The sequence below is a fragment of the Manis javanica genome, chromosome 2 (assembly GCF_040802235.1).
Source record: "Manis javanica isolate MJ-LG chromosome 2, MJ_LKY, whole genome shotgun sequence".
In the NCBI taxonomy this organism is placed as follows: Eukaryota; Metazoa; Chordata; class Mammalia; order Pholidota; family Manidae; genus Manis; species Manis javanica.
This window is the reverse complement of record NC_133157.1, coordinates 59,169,848-59,188,294: the sequence shown is the minus strand read 5'-3', so window position 1 is coordinate 59,188,294 and position 18,447 is coordinate 59,169,848. Positions and strand designations below refer to the sequence as shown.

The window sequence follows — 18,447 nt, the reverse complement described above, 5'->3', positions numbered from 1 at the left end:
AAGCAACAGCTGTCTACAACTGGTCTCAGCCGGTTGACACTGAGTTAACTTTTTAGATTGATTTGCATTTGGAATACTCCAGTGTCAGCATCAACAATTGGCTGGCCTGGGGAATCGATCATCTTGAGGTACCAGTTTATACTTTACTATGCAATGGTTGAGCTAATAGGATCTTGGAAATCATGAAAAATCTCAGTGTTCACATGTATATTTACATTTTGGTCTGTATTCCAAAGAAAATCATAAATGCCATTTAAAATATCTACTTTTGTATTTTTTCTCTTTTCTCATTTGCTAAAGGTAATTAAGAGCCTTTATAAACTCATAACTCCATGCTGGAAAGAGATTCTAAACCCCATAAATTATAATTAAGCTGGTGTTCTTACAGTACTGATTAATAATCCATTGATTCTTGAGCCTGTTTACTCTGCTTACCCCACTTCATCCCAACAAAAGGGAAAATAATAGGGGCACTAAGTGTACTTCCTGCATTGCAGAACTAAGGTGATATCTCTTATCTCTGAAATCGGACTCATGCTTAAAACAAACTAGGATCTCTGACCTAACACTGGCAGAAATCAAACCAACTTTTAGAATACCCTTCAAAGGGGAAAAAAACCTTTCAGATCTTAATTAACCTATTCTTTTTGGTGGGGGTGGGGAGGAGTTATTGGCACTTGATTGCCTATAGACACAGTAGAATAATACTTTGTTCAGACTTAGTTACATGGCCCCAAGTTGGGTAGAACCAAACATACTTTGGGAATACTTCTGATAAGTAGGACAGTTTATTTGGGAAAAGCTCTTATTTGCTTAGATTCATGCTAGTAGAAATTATGAGAAAGATGTTCTATTACAATGTGCAAGTTTGAGTTATTCTATTTATCCAGTAGGTCAAGCCAGGACTAGTAAGGCAGAGTTATATGTTTTTGGTTTAACCAGGAAAATGTTTGGACTACAGCCATCCATTAATAGAATGGCTTGCTTTTAAACAGGGAGTAACTTGTCTTCCTTTTTAGGGTATATATGATCAACTGTTAAAAGTTATCAAGTAGGTATCCTGATTTGGGTTCTCAATGGTTCCATCTAACCAAAACTTATGTATTCATTAATATCACATAACTGAATTGTACATTTCACATAAATACTTGTCCACTTACATTGCAATGTCTTTCCTCGATTGCATAGGTGGATAGCACCACTAATACCATGAACTCTGATGCAGACAATGCAACAGTCTACCTGCCCCTTGTGAGACCTGACAGACTTAGGAACTTCTACATACTAGAAAGAATAATAGCCTTAAAGGTATTTGCTCAATATTATCACTCAAAACTTAGACTGGCAGCTGAATTTAAGATTATTTTTCTCCTCTGAAATGTACCTATGTATAACTTTAGTAAGAAGCCATGGTTATCAGAAACAAGTAAAAAACTGGTAGAAGCACAGACTTCTCAGAAATGAGCAGTATAATTTTAATTACTTTCCTCAAAAGCATCTCAGTTTAAACACAGAAACATTTATGGTGCTTGTGGGAAAAGAACCTTTTTTTTTTAATTACAAAAGGAGAATTTCTCTAAAATAATTTGGTACTTAAGTCTTTTATTGTATACTGATTTTTATGGCTATCTAATTGTTTCATAAAGACAGTTCCTGCCTCTCTGGAACCATCCTAGTACTGAAAGACTAAGCTAGAACTAGACAAGAAAAGTCCTAGCTCCATCACTGACTTGCAGAATGACCCTGGGCCAATTATTAGGGCTGTTTAAGGTTTACTTAACCACCAATGAAATAACCACCTTTGAGTAGCAAGTGAAACTCTCCTAAGGTAATGGATTTGACTATGCCTGGAGAAATAAGGGCAGTATACAGATAAAAAGTTTTATGCACTTCTGTATATTGCATGGTGCTTATTCCAGGATTGATAATGGGTGTTGACCCAATTATGGGAGGAGTAAAAACAACTATTTAAAATTATAGTTTAGTTCATTTTCCAATTTAGTTTGTCATTTCCTACTATACCTTCCTTCCCCACATAAGACACAGAGCCTGTTCTCTTCTCTGAGGGATTTATTGGTCCCTGTAGAGCCTGGAAAGAAAGCCACACTCACTTGGTTGTCAATGGCAACCCATGTTTGTCTTTTCAGTTTTGTAGTATCTGTAGGACTGAGGTCTGTCCGTGTCCATATGTCTGTCCAGAACATCCATAAGCCCCATGTTTGCTGTGTGTTATGGGGACAGAAGACGACAAATTCACTGGTAGTACTTTCAAACAACACGGAAGGCCTTCCCTTTGGGATCTGACAGGATGACTACACCCCAACAAGCGATGCCTAGGAAAAATAAAACAGTACCTTACATGTACGTTGCACTTTAGTTTACCAGGTGCTTTTATATATGTCACCTTATTTAACTGTTATAGTACTCCTAGAAGATATATTACCATTATATCTTTCTTATATAAGTTAAGCTCAGAAAAGGAAAAAAAAAAACTTCAGGGGCAAACGAAACTTGTTACTTCCCCAAGCAAAAAAGGGGCTTAAAGGGAATTGATATGGACAGTCTGGTGTCAAAGATTAAGAAATCACAAAACCTAAACTTCTATGCACTCATTTGGTACGAAGAGTAAAAAGAAATCACTACATTTTACTAGAAGATTTCTTGACAGTCACTTACTATTGTTACAGATAAGGACTGTGGGCCACAGTACACAGTGGTACACCTAATATGTGGGCTTTGAACCCATGTCTAAGATCTAACTTCAAAGCCTTAATTCTTTAACAAAGGTTTAAGTGTCTTGCTCAGGCTTTATTCAGGACCTGGAGAAAAAGCATGGGCTTTGGTGCCAGATAAACATGGGACAAAAGGCCATCTGTCACACATACGTGTCTGACCTTGAAACAATATTTCTCTGTGCCTTAGTTTAACAGTAAAAAAAGAACTATTATAATGATAACATCTCTAATTGCCATTGCTAGGATTAAAAACATTGAGGCTCATAAGAATTTTCAAAAATATTATGACTTAGAAAAAGTGTCTCAACTTCCTCTTCCCGCCTCCGCATCTTTTTTTGGGTGCCTCCCGCCGCTAGATCAGCCCGAGCGCCCCGTCCTCCCCCAACGCGGCTGCGCTCCCCTTCTCCCTCTGCTCCCCAGGGGTGTGCCCCGACTCTCACTGATGCCGATGACCATCTGCGTAATAGTCCCTGGACTCGGGGGGTATCCCAGCTTCAGGGGCTTCCGTGCCACCCAGTACACGTACCCGCCCGCCCCTATCAGCCCCGACCCGGAAAGCACACGACAACTCCAGCAGGTAGTGAAGAAGGGGGCTTGCGCTGGAGAAGTCGGCGCTTGGGGTGCAGAAAGGGGCGCGGGCTTGGCGGAGGTGGTGCCTTCCGGAAGCGCAGCGACTTTGCCTGGTTCAAAAAGCTGGGACACTGAAGAACCCATGTTCCGGGACTTGACCTCCGCCAGAAAAAGCTGATGGCCGAGCCGACGTAAAAGGTGCGGCCGGAAAGCAGAGCCCTGAGCGTGCTGCGCCGGAAGTAGCCTCAGGGCCGCTGGGAAACGTAGTTTCTATCTGCTGCTGAAGGGGAAAAGATGGAGGTGGGCGTTCCGTGGTGCGTTTCTGTGGCAGCAACCTTGGCCTTGCCAGAGACCGGTCCCACTCTCCACACACTCCCACCCTACTTATAAGAATTCTGACATAGCCAACTCCCTAATATCTCAGTGCTCAGTCTTTTTGGAAGAGATGTCTGGGTTTCTAAGTTTCCTGCCTAGAACAAAAGGTGAGACGTTTGGCCGTGTTACTTAACCCGTCTATCCGTGTGTAACTCAAGAGTGAAGTTTTATGTGACTTAACTGTATGCTACACATTTTGCTGAGCGATTGTCTGCATTATGCCATTTACTCTTCCCACCCCAACAGGACTTCAGTTTCCCAATACATGACAAAATTGGTTAGGTGATACAGCCATAGTTAGAGCCGAAGTGTGGGTGAATAGAGCAAATTTCTTTAACGCCACTTGTAAATACTGTGAAGGAACCACACTCGGTTTTGAAAACAGGTGTTGTAAGTCCGGGGAAAGGAATCCCGGGGCAAAATACCTCTAAAAACCAAAAACCGTCAAAGGGAGAAATAAAATTTAAAACCTGTTTATTGCTTACGAACCGCAGTCCAGCACCCTCCCTCTCCCCTGCTCCGGAAGGATGCAGGCCAGCCAGCCCCTCCCCTTAACCTCTCAGGTTCAGACACGCCCTCCGTTGCCCAGGTAATTACCCATGGACAAGGAGATGAACTTCTCTCCACACCTGAGGATATACAAATACACTAAAGCCAGGCGGGATGTTCTGGAAATGTTACAGTTTTACCCACAGGTGTGAACCACCATCTGAGGTTGTTTCTGTTAGAGGAGATGGGTGGAAAAAGGATTAATGTCAGGTTTGAACTTCTTTACAATGGTTTTAAAATTCCATGTTCTAAAACAGGATGTGATATTCAGAAGTCTAAAAAAATGATAAAAAAAAAAAGTAACAGGAGAAAATAAAGTAGTGGAAATACTGAGTTCGCTTGCTGCCTAATTTCAAAGATGGTCCCCATTTAGTTAAATTGGAGGAAGAAGTGAATTTTGGGGGAAGGAAATAGAAGGTTGAAAGCTATTTCATTTTCTGTATTTATTCTACTGCTTATTATCTTTATAGTATAGTATATACTGTATAGTATTCTACTGTATAGTAGAAAGAAAGGTTTGGGAAATTCAGGTTCTATAGCAGTCTGTCACTATGAGCACATTGTGCTAAGGGCTGTACCAAATGAATTCAATATTATTTCACTTAGAAATTCATAACTTATGGCTGCTTCTTACTGTGCTATTCTCTAGTGTGCTGTATATTCTGTAGTGCATATGATTTCTCCTTATTTATGTGAAAAAAAATCATCATTTGGAAGTCATTACCAAACATTTTGATTGCATACTTCTGTGGATAAAAAAGGTTGAACATGCAATAGTTTTATGTATCCCTATTTATAATTTATAAATTATATGTTCTGTACTACTTTATACATTATAAAAATAAAATAAAATAACAGAAATAGAAATTACAGTGTTTTCTCACATCCCAGTGTATGACCTTGTGCATCTCCATGGATATCATAATTATTTCACATGTGACTTTTTAAATTCATGTCTTGTTGAAAAGTTTACCTTCCTTATTTTTCTTATCACAGTGAAGGATGCCAAGAGGACATCTTTAATTCTCCAAACAAATATTAGCAAATGGCCCATAACACATTTTCCAAACAACAGGTAAGATTTTATTTTAACCACTTTTTTAAAGTATCTTCCAAAACATGTGTCTGTTCTCTTATAATTGCCTCAAATGGAATGAATTCATTCCTTTTTGTTATTGGATATAGCACAGGTTGAATTTGAGATGTACTAATATAACTTTGGAAAATTATTAGAAACATTAAAGGACCTCTTGAGATAAATGGCATAGGGTAGAGGCCAATGAAAGCAAGCAAAATTGTAACTGGAGGAAGATGTGTGCATTTTGGGGGAAGGAAAAAGGAGGTTGAAAATTAACTTTATTTCATTCTCTTTATTGTATATATTTCTTCTATTCCTTATTATCTCTATACTTCATTTTGACACTTATAACTCACAGGCATTATGACCATGCCTATTGATTTCTGAATTTTCAAAATACAAAGGCTATAAAAAGGCATATACTAAAAAGTGTCCTTCACACTTCTGCCCCTCAGCCACCCAATTTTCTTCTCATAACAGCCAGTCTTAGCTTCTTGTGTTCCTTCTCAGAGATGCCTGTTAGGAGTATATTCTTTCCTCCAGTGATTTTGGAGATCATTTCATATCAGTCAACATGTCATCATGCTTTTGTATGACTTTGTTGTACTCCAGGTGTGGATGTACTATATTAGATTTAACTGGCCTTGCACTGATTGGACATTAATAGACCTTTAGGCTGCTGTCTACTCTTTTGCTATTAGAAATAGTACCACAGTAAATAACCCTGTACATACATCATATCACAAATGTGTATTTCTTAGAATATATTTCTAAAAGAGTCTCATATTTACAAACTTCATGGACATTACCAAATTGACCTTCATAAAAGTTGTACCAATATATGCTCTTCCCAACAAGTATGAGAAAACCTAATTCCGCACCCTATTTCCCAAAAGAGTGAATTACTGAACTTTGATGTCTGCCAATCTGATGGTTTGATTTTCTTTTTCCTTTTATGAGTGATCTTCTTAATGTATGTTTAAGGTCAATTCATGTTTCCTTTTCTGTGAACTATTTGTATTTTTGGCCCATTTTTTTCATTGGATTGTCTTTTTCTCATTGACTTCTAGGAACTCCTTGTACTTTTGAGAGATTGACCTTTTGTCTGTTTTGTAAGTTCATTTTTTTGGTACCAATTTGATATTTGCCTTTTGACTCTGCCTGTTGTACTTCTCATCATGTACATTTTTGAAATATGTAATTGAATTAATTAATTTTTCCATTTATTTCTGAGTTTCATGTCATAATTAGAAAAACCTTTTACTTTCTTTGGTTTCCCTGATATTCTGGTCTTTTTTATAAGAAACTTAGAATTTTAATAAATTTGGACTTATCCTATTATTAGGTGTTAGTAGAGGAATCAGATTTTCTTTTTCTTTTCATTTTCACTAACCCAGTTTTTCCACACTATTAAATAGTCCACTTTTTCCCCATAAATGCCACCTCTAAAATGCCATATATAGATGTATGTTTATTTCTAGACCCCATATTTTTTTCATAATTTGTCTGTCTTTTCATGTGCTAGAATCACACTATTTTAGTTACTGAAATTCTATAAAGTGTTAAGACTTGGAGACTGGTTCCCCCCATGACTCTTCTGTTCCAGACTTTTCTTGGCTATTTTTATGTGTTTATTTTTCCACATGAACTTTTGACTCAGCATGATTGTTGTGACAAAATGATGCTGACATTTTTATTAGACTTCTGTGAAAATTGTGGGTTAATTTAGGGAGAACTGACATCTTTATGATGTTGCATCATCCTATCCAAGGACATGGAATGCTTTTTTTTGTTCATATCTTGCTTTATGTTCCTCTAAGTATTTTAAAGCCTTCTTCATAATGATCTCCCACATTTCCTCCCAGACATTTTATCTTTTGTGTTGTTGAAAATAAGGGATATTTTTTCTTCTGTTACATCTTTTAACTGGTTATTGCTTAAATACAAGAAGGTTATTAATTTCCATATGTCCTAATACTGAATGATCAGGGACTTCTGTTGAACCTTTGAAATGTGGTTGTTTCCCTTTTGTTCAATCCTTTTGTTGATTTTGGGAATTACTTATATGCCCACTTCATAAAAAGAATCTGGAAACATTCCTTCTTTTTCTGTACTCTAAAATATAAAATGACATTGAATTTACCTACTTATTAAAAGGTTTGTTAGAATTTCCCTGTGAAATCATCCATTCCAGGCACTTTATTATTTTGGCAGTGGGATTGGTGCGGGGAGGGAGGTGCTTTGATATACCTTCCTCTGTTTGTATTTTGGAAATATGTTAAACTACCTGCTGAAATCGTTTTGGTAAATTATACAGTTTTTATCCCAATTTTCAAGTTTATCTGCTTTGAATTGAGAAAGACTAATCCCTTAGAATTCCATAAATTTCATTATAATCTGTGTGGAACCTATAAATGCTACCTTTTATATGAAAAAAGGGTCTTTGCAGATGTGACTGAGGATTGTGAAATGGAGTGTTATGCTGGTTTATCTGGGCATGCCTGAAAGCAGTCACAAGTGTCCTTATAAGTAACTTGCAAAGAAAGATAACCCACAGAAGTAAATGCAGTGTGACCGTAGAAGCAGAGATTGCATGCAGTAATGCGGCCACAAGTTAAGAAATGCAGGCAACCACCAGAAACTGAAGGACAAGGAACAAATTCTTCCTTAGAGCCTTCAGAGGGAGCACAACCCTGCCAACACCTTGTTTTAGGTCATAGATAACTGATTGCTTAGTCTGGCCTGCACAACTGGAGAGGTTAAATTTCTGTTGTTTTAAGCCACCAAATTTGTTAACGTCGCTTTAGGAAACTAATCCATGTGCTGAATTAAACCCTTGTCCCAGACCGTACTCTGAAGAATCTCTAGGCTACGGCAGCAGTATGTAACACTTGTGCTGGCACTTTCTTTTCTTAGGGATTTTGTGTTATTCTGCTATTCTCTGCCATTGAATGTTGCTGTGGAGAATTCTGAGGCTTGGTGAATTTATTCTTTGATGTGAATGATTAGATAGACCTATTTGCTAGATGCCAAATGATTTCCTTTTCTTTTTCCTTAACTCTCTCCCTCCCTTCCTTCCTACTTGAAATTGTTGAGGTCCACTAACATCTTTATTAGGATATATATCTTTGTTGACTATCTAGTTCAGTTTTCTAGGCATAAACACACACACAATATATAAAATACTGTATTTTAGAGACAAATATGTATGTTCTCTTATCTTTATTTCATGAATATTTATCTGAATTATACATTTTTTGAAACAATTATTTTATTGCTTTCTTATAACCAAATACAGCCAACTAGCATGATTTCTACTCATTTATCACTAAAGACAAAAGGTTAATTCATTACATATTTTCAAATAATGCTCTATACAACAACAAAAAAGTTATAAACTTGATTAATTATGTAAGCTGGAAATTAAGAAAAGAACAAAACAAATCATTTGCTTCTTATGTAAAAGAAATGTAAAGAGTTTGTTCGTCTTAATGTTATCTTTATGTTAAAGTAGCTTGAAGTGTGGCACGTATAGTTTCATCTAGAAAGCTATGTGCTTTATACACCTCATGTGAATGAATAAATTTACATAACAAAATGAATACAGAGAGCCCTAGGCTTTCATATTAAAACTTGGTGTTGAATTATCTTTTATGACAATATAGATTATTATGCAAAATGTGTTTTTATGCATTTATAACCCTAAGAAAAGAAAAATAATGGTTTCTTGAACTGTTTCCCAGTGGCCATTTGGTTTATAATAGGATAGCTAGAACATCTTAAGAGTTTAGTGTCCACCAAATCTGGAATCCTTGGCTTAAGCAGCGCATCAGATATGTTGCATATTTCCCAGTGATTGTTTCCCAAGCCATGGGTCTGCCTTTTCTCAAGTACCAACGGATTACATACTTCTGAGGAGTATCACTGGCCTGGTGGTTTTCTGTCTGTTGTTGTCATTGTTGTTGTCGTGTGTGAACTATATTATCTCTCTTCCTTTCCTCCTCTCATGTGATCTTCTATTTTACTTAATTATAAGCCCTTTCAGAACATTCTCAATAATAATACTCCTCTAAGAGAATAAATTTTAAAGGCAGAAAATTAGTGAGTTGAAGACTGCGTTTTGGTATATCCTTGGCTTTCCCTATATTTGCTGCAAACTTTTGCCAGACTGATGATACTGAAATTTCATAATGTGATCACAAGTGCCATAGTACTGATTTTTTCTAGAAAATCAGCATCTATGTATGGCTCTTTTTCATTGGACCTTCTGAAGACTGAACTGTTCAGCTTTTCATTATTTTCATTCCTAATTTTTTCATTCTTAGCCTCAAGGAACTCCTCATGACTCTTTATTTTTAAAGATACACAACTTCAGTTATCTGCTCATTTGTAAGTATTTGTTCATTGTTTGGAGCATTGCTTCCAATTATGGCTTACTCTTTTTCTGAATTTAAAAAAGACCCCATAAATTTCTGCAGGTGTGACTCTGGTGGGCCTCCATTTCTAGAAAAGAATAGGACCTGGGCTTTTAACTTCCAGAGCAGAGGGTTAGAGATGCCTGAGATGAGGAGTGACATCCTTGTCTGTATTTTGCTGGGTGTCCATACTTTCACACGCTTTCTTTTCCATTCTCCAAAATGAGCAGTATCTGCTTTGTGTGACAATCCATTTGCAGTTCCAGTGATAAATGGGCTTGTTTAGAACATGTCAGCTCATGGATTCAGAAAGATATCTGTCTGCTTTTTTTCTAACAAAAAATAGCCTCTACATATTTCCCTGCCGCCAACAATCTGTTCCACTTTTTGATGAGCGTATTTGAGGGAATCTTCATTACTTCCATAGCCCTTGGAAAGGGCAGTGGCCAGAGAGCCATGGGGCTGTAGCATTGCCACATGGAAGAGAATGACAGGGCAGTATGACATGCTGTAACCCCTCAACTGTGCCCTGGGAGCTTGTTATGGGCTCAGCAGAGTGACTGTCCCATCACTTCTTCCTCCTGTGGAAGGAAGAGGATCTTCCCTTTACATATTGTCACTTTTTCTCCAGAGATTCCGGTTATATACTCTGTTGTATCTTCTTTCATTTTCTTATGAATGCTTGGCATTTGTGTTCTTCTTTATTTTAAGTTTGCCCCTTAATATGTCTCCCTTGTATTCATCTACTCTGTCCTAATAAATTTGATGGTTTCTTTTTTTCCCACTGCTTTATTTGAGCTCTGACAACTCATATTTAATCTTCTCCTGCTGTCTAGTCAGCTTGTTTGTAAGTTCTTTTATTTGTGCTTTGAGCTCTTACTTCATAGAGCTGATTGCTTCTTAAGTTTTTAAAATTCAGGGAGAAGTATTTTGGTCATGATTTTTGTATGTTTCATGACAGTATTTTTTTGGATGTTATTATGACTCTGCCATTTATCTTTCTTGTTTCTTCCATTCTTTTCATTTTTTAAAGTGTTTTTTAATCTATTTTTAAAATCAAATGTATATCACAGTAGTTCAACAGTTCCCTTACCCCTTGCCCCCATCCCTGCCCATTCTCTTCCCCCTTAATAATCACTAGTCACTTTTCAGTGTCTGTGAGTCTAATGCGGTCTTATTCCTTCTCTTTTGCTTTGTTTTTGTATTCCACAAATAAGTGAAATCATATGGTATTTGTCTTTCTCTACCTGGCTTATTTCACTGAGCTCAATACTCTGTAGATCCATCCATGTTGTTGCAAATGGCAGGCTTTCTTTTCTTTTTATGGCTGAATAAAATTCCGTTGTGTATATGTCCCACCTCTTCTTTATCCATTCATCTATTGATGGACACTTACGTTGCTACCATATCTTGGCTATTGCATATTCTTTGGTAATAAATATAAGGGTGCATATATCTGTTTGAATCAGGGCATTTGTTTACTTTAATTAATACCTAGGAGTGAAATTACTGGTGAAATTCTATTTTTAGTTTTCTTGAGGAACCTCTATATTGTTATAGCAGTTGCACCAATTTACATTCTGACCAGCAGTGTAGGAGGGTTTCCGTTTCTCCACATCCTCGCCAGTATTTGCTGTTTCTTGTCTTTTGGATCGTAGCCTACCATCCTAACTGGTGTGAGATGCTAATCATCAGGGAAATGCAAATTAAAACCACAATGAGATATCAACATGGAGCATCTTTTTGTGTGCCTGTTGGCCATTTGTATTTCTTCTGTTCAGGTCCTTTGCCCAGTTTTTACTTGGGTTATTATTATTATTTTTTGGGTGTTGAGGCAATGTGAGTTCTTTATATATTTTGGATGCTAACCAAATATATAAATATATTCTCCCATACTATAGGATGCCTTTTTGTTCTGCTGATGGTGTCCTTTGCTGTATAGAAGATTTTTAGTTTGATGTAGTCCCACTTGTTCATTTTTGATTTTGTTTCCCTTGTGGAAGAGATGTATCCAAGAAAAAATTGCTCATGCTTATGTTCAGTGGAGTTTTGCTATGTTTTCTTCTAAGAGTTTTATGGTTTCATGACTTACATTCAGGTCTTTTATCCATTTCAAGTTTACTTTTGTGTATTGGGTTAGACAATAATCCAGTTTCATTCTCTAACATGTAGTTGTCCAGTTTTACCAACACCAGTTGGTGAAGAGCTGTCTTTTCTCTATTGTATATTCATGGCTCATTTTCATATACTAATTGACCATATATGTGTGGTTTATATCTGGGCTCTCTATTCTGTTCCATTGATCTTGGGTCTGTTCTTGTACCAGTACCAAACAGTCTTGAGTGCTGTAGCTTTGTAGTAGAGCTTGAGATCAGGGAGCGTAATCCCCCCAGCTTCTTTCTTCCTTCTCAGTATTGCTTTGGCTATTTGGGGTCTTTGGTTCCATACGAATTTTAGAACTATCTCTTCTAGTTCATTGAACAATGTCATTGGTATTTTGATAGGGATTGCATTGAATCTGTAAATTGCTGTGGGCAGCATGGCCATTTTAACAGTATTGATTCTTCCTATCCATGAGCATGGGATAGATTTTCTATTTACTGGTGTCTATTTTAATTTCTCTCATGAGTGTTTTATAGTTTCCAATGTAAAGGTCTTTCACCTCCTTAGTTAGATTTATTCCTAGGTATTTTATTCTTTTTGATGCAATTGTAAATGGAGTTGTTTTCCTGATTTCTCTTTCTGCTAATTCTTTGTTAATATTATAGAAAGCAACAGATTTCTATGTATTAATTTTCTATCCTGCAACTTTGTTTAATTCAGTTATTAGTTCTAATAGTTTTTTGATAAAGTCTTTAGGGTTTTCTATGTATAATATCATGTCATCTGCAAATAGTGACAGTTTAATTTTTTCCTTACTGATTTGGATGCCTTTTATCTCTTTGTGTTGTCTTACTGCCATGGCTAGGACCTCCAGTACTGTGTTGAAAAGAAGTGGTGAGAATAGGCATCCTTGTCTTGTTTCCAATCTTACAGGAAAAGCCTTTAGGTTTTCACTAGTAAGTATGATGTTGGTTTTCATATATGGCCTTTATTATGGAAACAAGCAATCTGGGAGAGTCTCCCTCTACCTTCCAGGCTGCAAAGTCTGATGCTGCCACTGGGCCAAGTGGGTTTTCTGTCCATAGCACATGTGGGAGGGATCTTGGGACTGCATTGCCAACAAGGGGAATGGAGCATCTGGGGCTCCTGAGATGTGTGGGCTGAAGAAGGGCTTGGGTGGTATCCTCCACCTGCCCTTTCTCCTGAGGAGAGAGTTCCTTCCAACCCTTATCCCTTTGGTAGTGTTCCCACTGCTGGCAAGTCTTTCAGGCTCCTGCCTCTGTTTTGGGTCTCGGGACTGGTGGAGCATGCCTGCCCTCCACACTGTCTGGAGTTTCAGCCTCCCAGATTGTTCCACCTGTCCCTTGTGTTCAGCCTTAATAATCACCAGAACCCAATGCAATGTGGGCTTGTGCTCCCAGATCAGATCTCCAGGGCCAGGTGCACAGCGCTCCTGGGATCCTATTCCCTCCTGGCTCCATTTCCCATTCTCCTGCCTCATTCTTGGCCCAGTGTGTTGGGCTGAGGAAGGCTGGGGAGGTATCCTCCCCCTGCCATTTCTCCTGAGGAGAGAGTTCCTTCTAACTGGAAAGCTGGAATTAGGGGAAGGCTTGGGTCCTGCTTGATCTTGGCTTTTCCACTTCAACCTTTTCTGTGTGGGCCTCTTGTCATCAGGTGTAGGGGGGCTCTGTTCTGCATTCTTCAGGTCATTTTCAGGACTAGTTTCACTTGTTGTATTTTACTCTTTTATATGTTTTTGGGAGGAGGTTTCCATTTGCCTTCCTGTTCTGCTATCATTAATCCTTCCCTCCTTTCCCTTTTTCTTTAGTGTATCTTTGAATATCTTGTGTTGGTTCCCTTGTTTATTAAGCATCTTTGAAAGGGGCAATTTTCCTCGCATTAGAAGCAGGTTTACATCAGGACAGAGCCAGAAATGAGTTCCAAGCCAGTTGGGATCCTGCCCATGGTTCAGGGAGTCTCATGGGAGTTCTTGCAACCTTCTTTTCTCCCCAGTGAATGGAATAAACAGCTATTGCTTTTTTTAAAAGTCATAGTCTTTTTTCTCCTACATTGTCACAGAGACAATGTGCTTCATGCATACATGGCTTCTTGGTGGGTTTCCTTATTAAATTCTATCTTTGCTTCATGTGACAAAGCTAGGTATATGGAACCTGAGGATTTAGATTTTGTGTCTCAGGGTGTGCCCTTCACCTTCAACAATTGTACTTTGCTGACTCATTTTGGCATTTCCACCCACAATGCCCTCACCCATGTGCAGTCACCGCTGCCATAGTGATGGCACATGTACATGTTGTTCTGGAGCCTCATCAGCCTTCAGCCTTGCTCACTATGAATGGAATACTCTTGAACTTCTTTGGATATGTAGGGTAAGAGAGAAACTCTTGTATTAAGTCCCTGAGTTTGAGGTTGTTTGTTACTGTAGTGTAACTTAGCTTATTTTGACTGAGTTGATTCACAACTGAGGGTACTTCCATAGAAAGTATTTCGAAGGGTAAAGAGGCACTCTTGGTTGTCACAATGGGAATGTCCAGGGACCAAGTTTACTAAATCTCTGGTAATGTTTACAACAGTCCTATGCAATAAAGATTGCTTTGAAAAACTCAATAATGGCTTGATAAGTACAGCCAAATTGCCTCCCTGAAATGAGTGCCCATTATTAAAACTTTGCCCAAATTGGATAATATTGTTATTTTTTGTGTGTGTTCTACTCTAAGTAATTCAGATAATTTCAAAACTTTATGTACTTATTATTTACAATTATAATATCCATGAGTGGCCTGTTAAAGTCTACTCATTTTATATCATTCTTATACTGTTATTGGTATTCAGTAACTATCTGTGGATTTCATTCGACTGAAATATCTTTTTGGGCCCATGTTTGATAAAGCATTTTCCTATTATGGGTGCACATTAGTAATGTGGGTTTCCCTTTTGTTTTCTGTAGTTTGAACTGACAGGAGGCTTGGAAAATAAACAATTGAAAAAGACATTCCCTAAAGGTAGCCATCAAGTGTAATAAGACTCAAGTCAAATGGCCCAGCTGTCACAGTAAAATACAGCCTATTGACTTCCTTCTCACCAGGGAAAAGCACTACTCACCACTTACTGCAGACAGCTTGGTGAGAAAGTATCACCCTAAGAACTGCAGGAGGGACTGTCCCATGTAGTTGAGAGAAAGGCACAAAATAAATCTGGTTGCATGTATCCCTAGTAGATAACCACATGTTTTTATAAGCAGTGAAGTGAGCTACATGACTATCTTACTTTAAGGGTCAAAAAATAAATAGAATCATAGTTAAAATATAACTGAGGTGAGCAACAACATTAAAAAATAAATCATTGAATACCTAGTAGGTGCAAAACCCCAGTAGAGAGATGCAGGCAGCTTACCTGAAGGTAAGCAGGATAGAACCTGCCTTCCACGCTTTTGGAATTTTATCTGGAAACCAAGCATATACATAAATCTAATTCTCATAGCTTGTGACAAGTGTAACAGATAGTAAAAAAATTTAGGAAGAATATAAGAAAAAGATTATTTCTCACTGGATGGAGGACATTGAGTTAAATCTAGGAAGAAGAATGATTTAGTTGAGCCTTAAAAGAAGCCTAATGTCTGGACCACTGAATAATATGTAAATATCATTGACTCCATTGTCCTAGGGCAGGGTTAAGAGATATAATAATTGACATCGGTAAAATACTTTGCAGTTAAACAGTGCTGCTACATACATTTTTCATATGACTATATTAATATTAACAGATGGCTTATGTAATTAGAACCTGAAAAATAGTGAATGTTAAAGGCTTTAAAAATGGGAGGTGACTAAAAATTATTACAGTAATTTCCCACTGATTCCTCAACTTATGATTGCATGTGTACAAATGTCTAGGATGTTCACATTATGCAAAACAGCAGCTAGAATACCCTGTGAAGGTCCAAATTGCTTCAGTCTACTGTTATTGATCCCTTGCAGTACTTCATTCAACTAGAACCAAAAAATAAAAATGTCATTCAAAATGATGTTTAAGTAAATTCTGTTCTTATAAGATAACCACTCTTACAGCCTAGTACTAATGTTTATGTTCATTGAATTCAGTGAGTTATATATGGGCTATTAAACAGTATATTTCCTTTTGTCTGGATACCAGTATTGATTAGATAAAGAATAAATAGCTTGACTTTTCTTCAAGAAATGGCACTTCATAATGTCTTGAATCTTGTTGGCTTAGAAATGTCTAATGTATATACACAGCTGAGGAGGAAAAGCTGTTCAAGTACATGTCAATGAGTCCAGACCTTTAGAGCTGCAAACAAAAAATGATTGAATTATTTCAATTCTTACCATAACATTTACTTCAACAGGATGTTGAATTCTCCGGGTCTATTCCATTTGCCCTTCTTTTGGACATGTGACTGTGTTCCGTGCCACATATTTGCCAGTGTTTCCAGGCCTTTACTCCCTTGATCCTTATTACCATCATGAGGAAGGGATTCTCATTGATCCCTCTCGTAATCTTTTTTTAGGCCTGGTGTGTATTGCCTGGGTGAACATCTGCAAATGCTGCTCTTTTTGGACAGTGAATCAGCAGAATTGGAGATGGGCCCCAGGTGCATCCATAGGATTGCTGATGCTAATCTATGCGGCATTATACTGTCAAGTTAGATGGCTGGGGGTCTGCCACTGATGTGAAACACACAGAGCCCAAGGGAAATAACTGCTCTTAGTGATAAAATGCACAGTTTTCCTGGAATTTTAATTTATTCCAGAATTTCTTTCCAGAGAGCATATCTTAGTAGCTTACTATGGTTAGTATGAAGTGTAAAGTGTAAGAAAAGAAAGAGAATGAGGTGATAATATGAATTAATCTATCTGTAGTGTTTTCTAGATGTTACATTATCTAATTTAATACAGTAGTACAGTGATAAAAGTATTATTATTATCCCCATTTTACAGACAAGGAAATTGAGGTTTGGAGAGTTTAGGTACTTCACTCAAGATACTTTAATAGTAGGTGGAAGAAATGGAAACAATATTAATACCCAATACAGAGCCAGGCACTCGGCATATGCGTATTCATAATTTGCATGAATTGGTAAATTCAGTCCTCACAACAACCTTATGTGGTAGAGATCAACATTAGCCCCATTTATTTTTTTTGAAGTGTTTATTGAACTTTAAAAAAATTTTTGATATCATTAATATACAATCACATGAGCAACATTGTGTTTATAGATTTCCGCCATTATCAAGTCCCCACCACATACCGCATTACAGTCATTGTCCATCAGCGTAGTAAGATGTTATAGAGTCACTACTTGTCTTCTCTGTGCTATATTGTCTTCCCTGTGCCTCCCCCCAAAGTTATGTGTGCTAATCGTAATGCTCCTTATTCCCCTTCTCCCTCCCTTCCCACCTACCCTCCCCAGTCCCTTTCCCTTTGGCAACTGTTAGTTCATTCTTGAGTTCTATGAGTCTGCTGCTGTTTTGTTCCTTCAGTTTTTGCTTTGTTCTTATGCTCCACAGATGAGTGAAATAATTTGGTACTTGTCTTTCTCCACCTGGGTTATTTCACTGAGCATAATACCCTCTAGCTCCACCCATGTTGTTGCAAATGGTAGGATTTGTTTTCTTCTTTTGTCTGATTCCATTGTATATATACCACATCTTCTTTATCCATTCGTCTACTGATGGATATTTAGGCTGCTTCCATTTTTTGGCTATTGTAAATAGTGTGGTGATAAACATAGGGGTGCATGTTTTTTGAAACTGGGATCCTTCATTCTTAGGGTAAATTCCTAGGACAGGAATTCCTGGGTCAAATGGTATTTCTATTTTGAGTTTTTTGAGGAACCTCCATACTGCTTTCCACAGTGGTTGAACTAATTTACATTCCCACCAGCAGTGTAGGAGGGTTCCCCTTTCTCCACATCCTTGCCAGCATTTGTTGTTCCTTGTCTTCTATGTTGGCCATCCTAATCTGTGTGAGGTGATATCTCGTTGTGATTTTAATGTTCATTTCCCTGATAATTAGCGATGTGGAGCATCTTTTCATGTGCCTGTTGGCCATCTGAATTTCTTCTTCGGAGAACTGTCTGTTCATATCCTCCACCCATTTTTTAATCAGCTTATTTGCTTTTTGGGTGTTGAGGCCGGTGAGTTCTTTATTAGCCCCAATGGTTTTTAATGAATGAGAAAGCAGATGCTAGGGACCACTTAAAGGATAAAGACTAGACTTGTATCCAGGTCTTCATACTCCATAACCCATTCTATACTGTGGTGACTCCAAGTCATGTGGCATCTTCTGAGTACAATTTGACATTTCTATCCACATACTGCACTAAGGTAATATCTGTGAAGCACTTTGTCCCCTACCTTGCACATAAACATTTTGTAATCAAGAGCTACTATTGATGTGTCTACCAAGGGTAGGTTTGCCTATTAACCTTTATTATAAAGATTTCTGAGATTTTCAACTATTGTTAGGATGACTGATTGCTGGATTCCGCTAAGGCTTTATCTGTATGAGGCATCTTTTCAAGTTGTGATTAGAAAGACTGAAATTTACTGACACACATGACTTTTCTAAATTGATGAGGTGT

General features: G+C 37.7%; 1 protein-coding gene and 1 long non-coding RNA gene across 3 annotated transcripts in view; one reads left to right on the top strand and one right to left on the bottom strand.

Moving 5' to 3' along the window:
- Nucleotides 1-2,050: 2,050 nt before the first annotated feature.
- On the bottom strand, nt 2,051-3,512 carry DMAC1 (distal membrane arm assembly component 1). The gene is made up of 2 exons (XM_017671185.3): nt 3,176-3,512; nt 2,051-2,333 (listed from the first exon to the last, which is right to left on the bottom strand). Exons 1-2 carry the CDS (start codon nt 3,447-3,449, stop codon nt 2,269-2,271), a joined length of 339 nt encoding a protein of 112 aa, XP_017526674.1. The 5' UTR covers nt 3,450-3,512; the 3' UTR covers nt 2,051-2,268.
- Nucleotides 3,513-3,544: 32 nt separating this feature from the next.
- LOC118972419 (uncharacterized) overlaps nt 3,545-18,447 on the top strand; it is a 271,560-nt gene continuing 256,657 nt past the window's right edge. Inside the window, exons 1-3 of one of the 2 annotated variants that reach the window (XR_012127725.1) lie at nt 3,545-3,787; nt 5,226-5,304; nt 6,378-6,419. This is a non-coding gene — a long non-coding RNA (uncharacterized lncRNA). The remainder of the gene's footprint in view (nt 3,788-5,225; nt 5,305-6,377; nt 6,420-18,447) is intronic. The other variant, XR_005061379.2, reaches the window with a different exon arrangement.

Bases quoted from the DNA above. Each gene is read 5' to 3' on its own strand.
- DMAC1 (XM_017671185.3), bottom strand. From the start codon at position 3,449: ATGGGTTCTTCAGTGTCCCAGCTTTTTGAACCAGGCAAAGTCGCTGCG. The intron at 2,334-3,175 runs GTGAGAGTCGGG...TATTTTTCCTAG, and splicing joins GCAGATGGTCATCGGCATCA to GCATCGCTTGTTGGGGTGTA.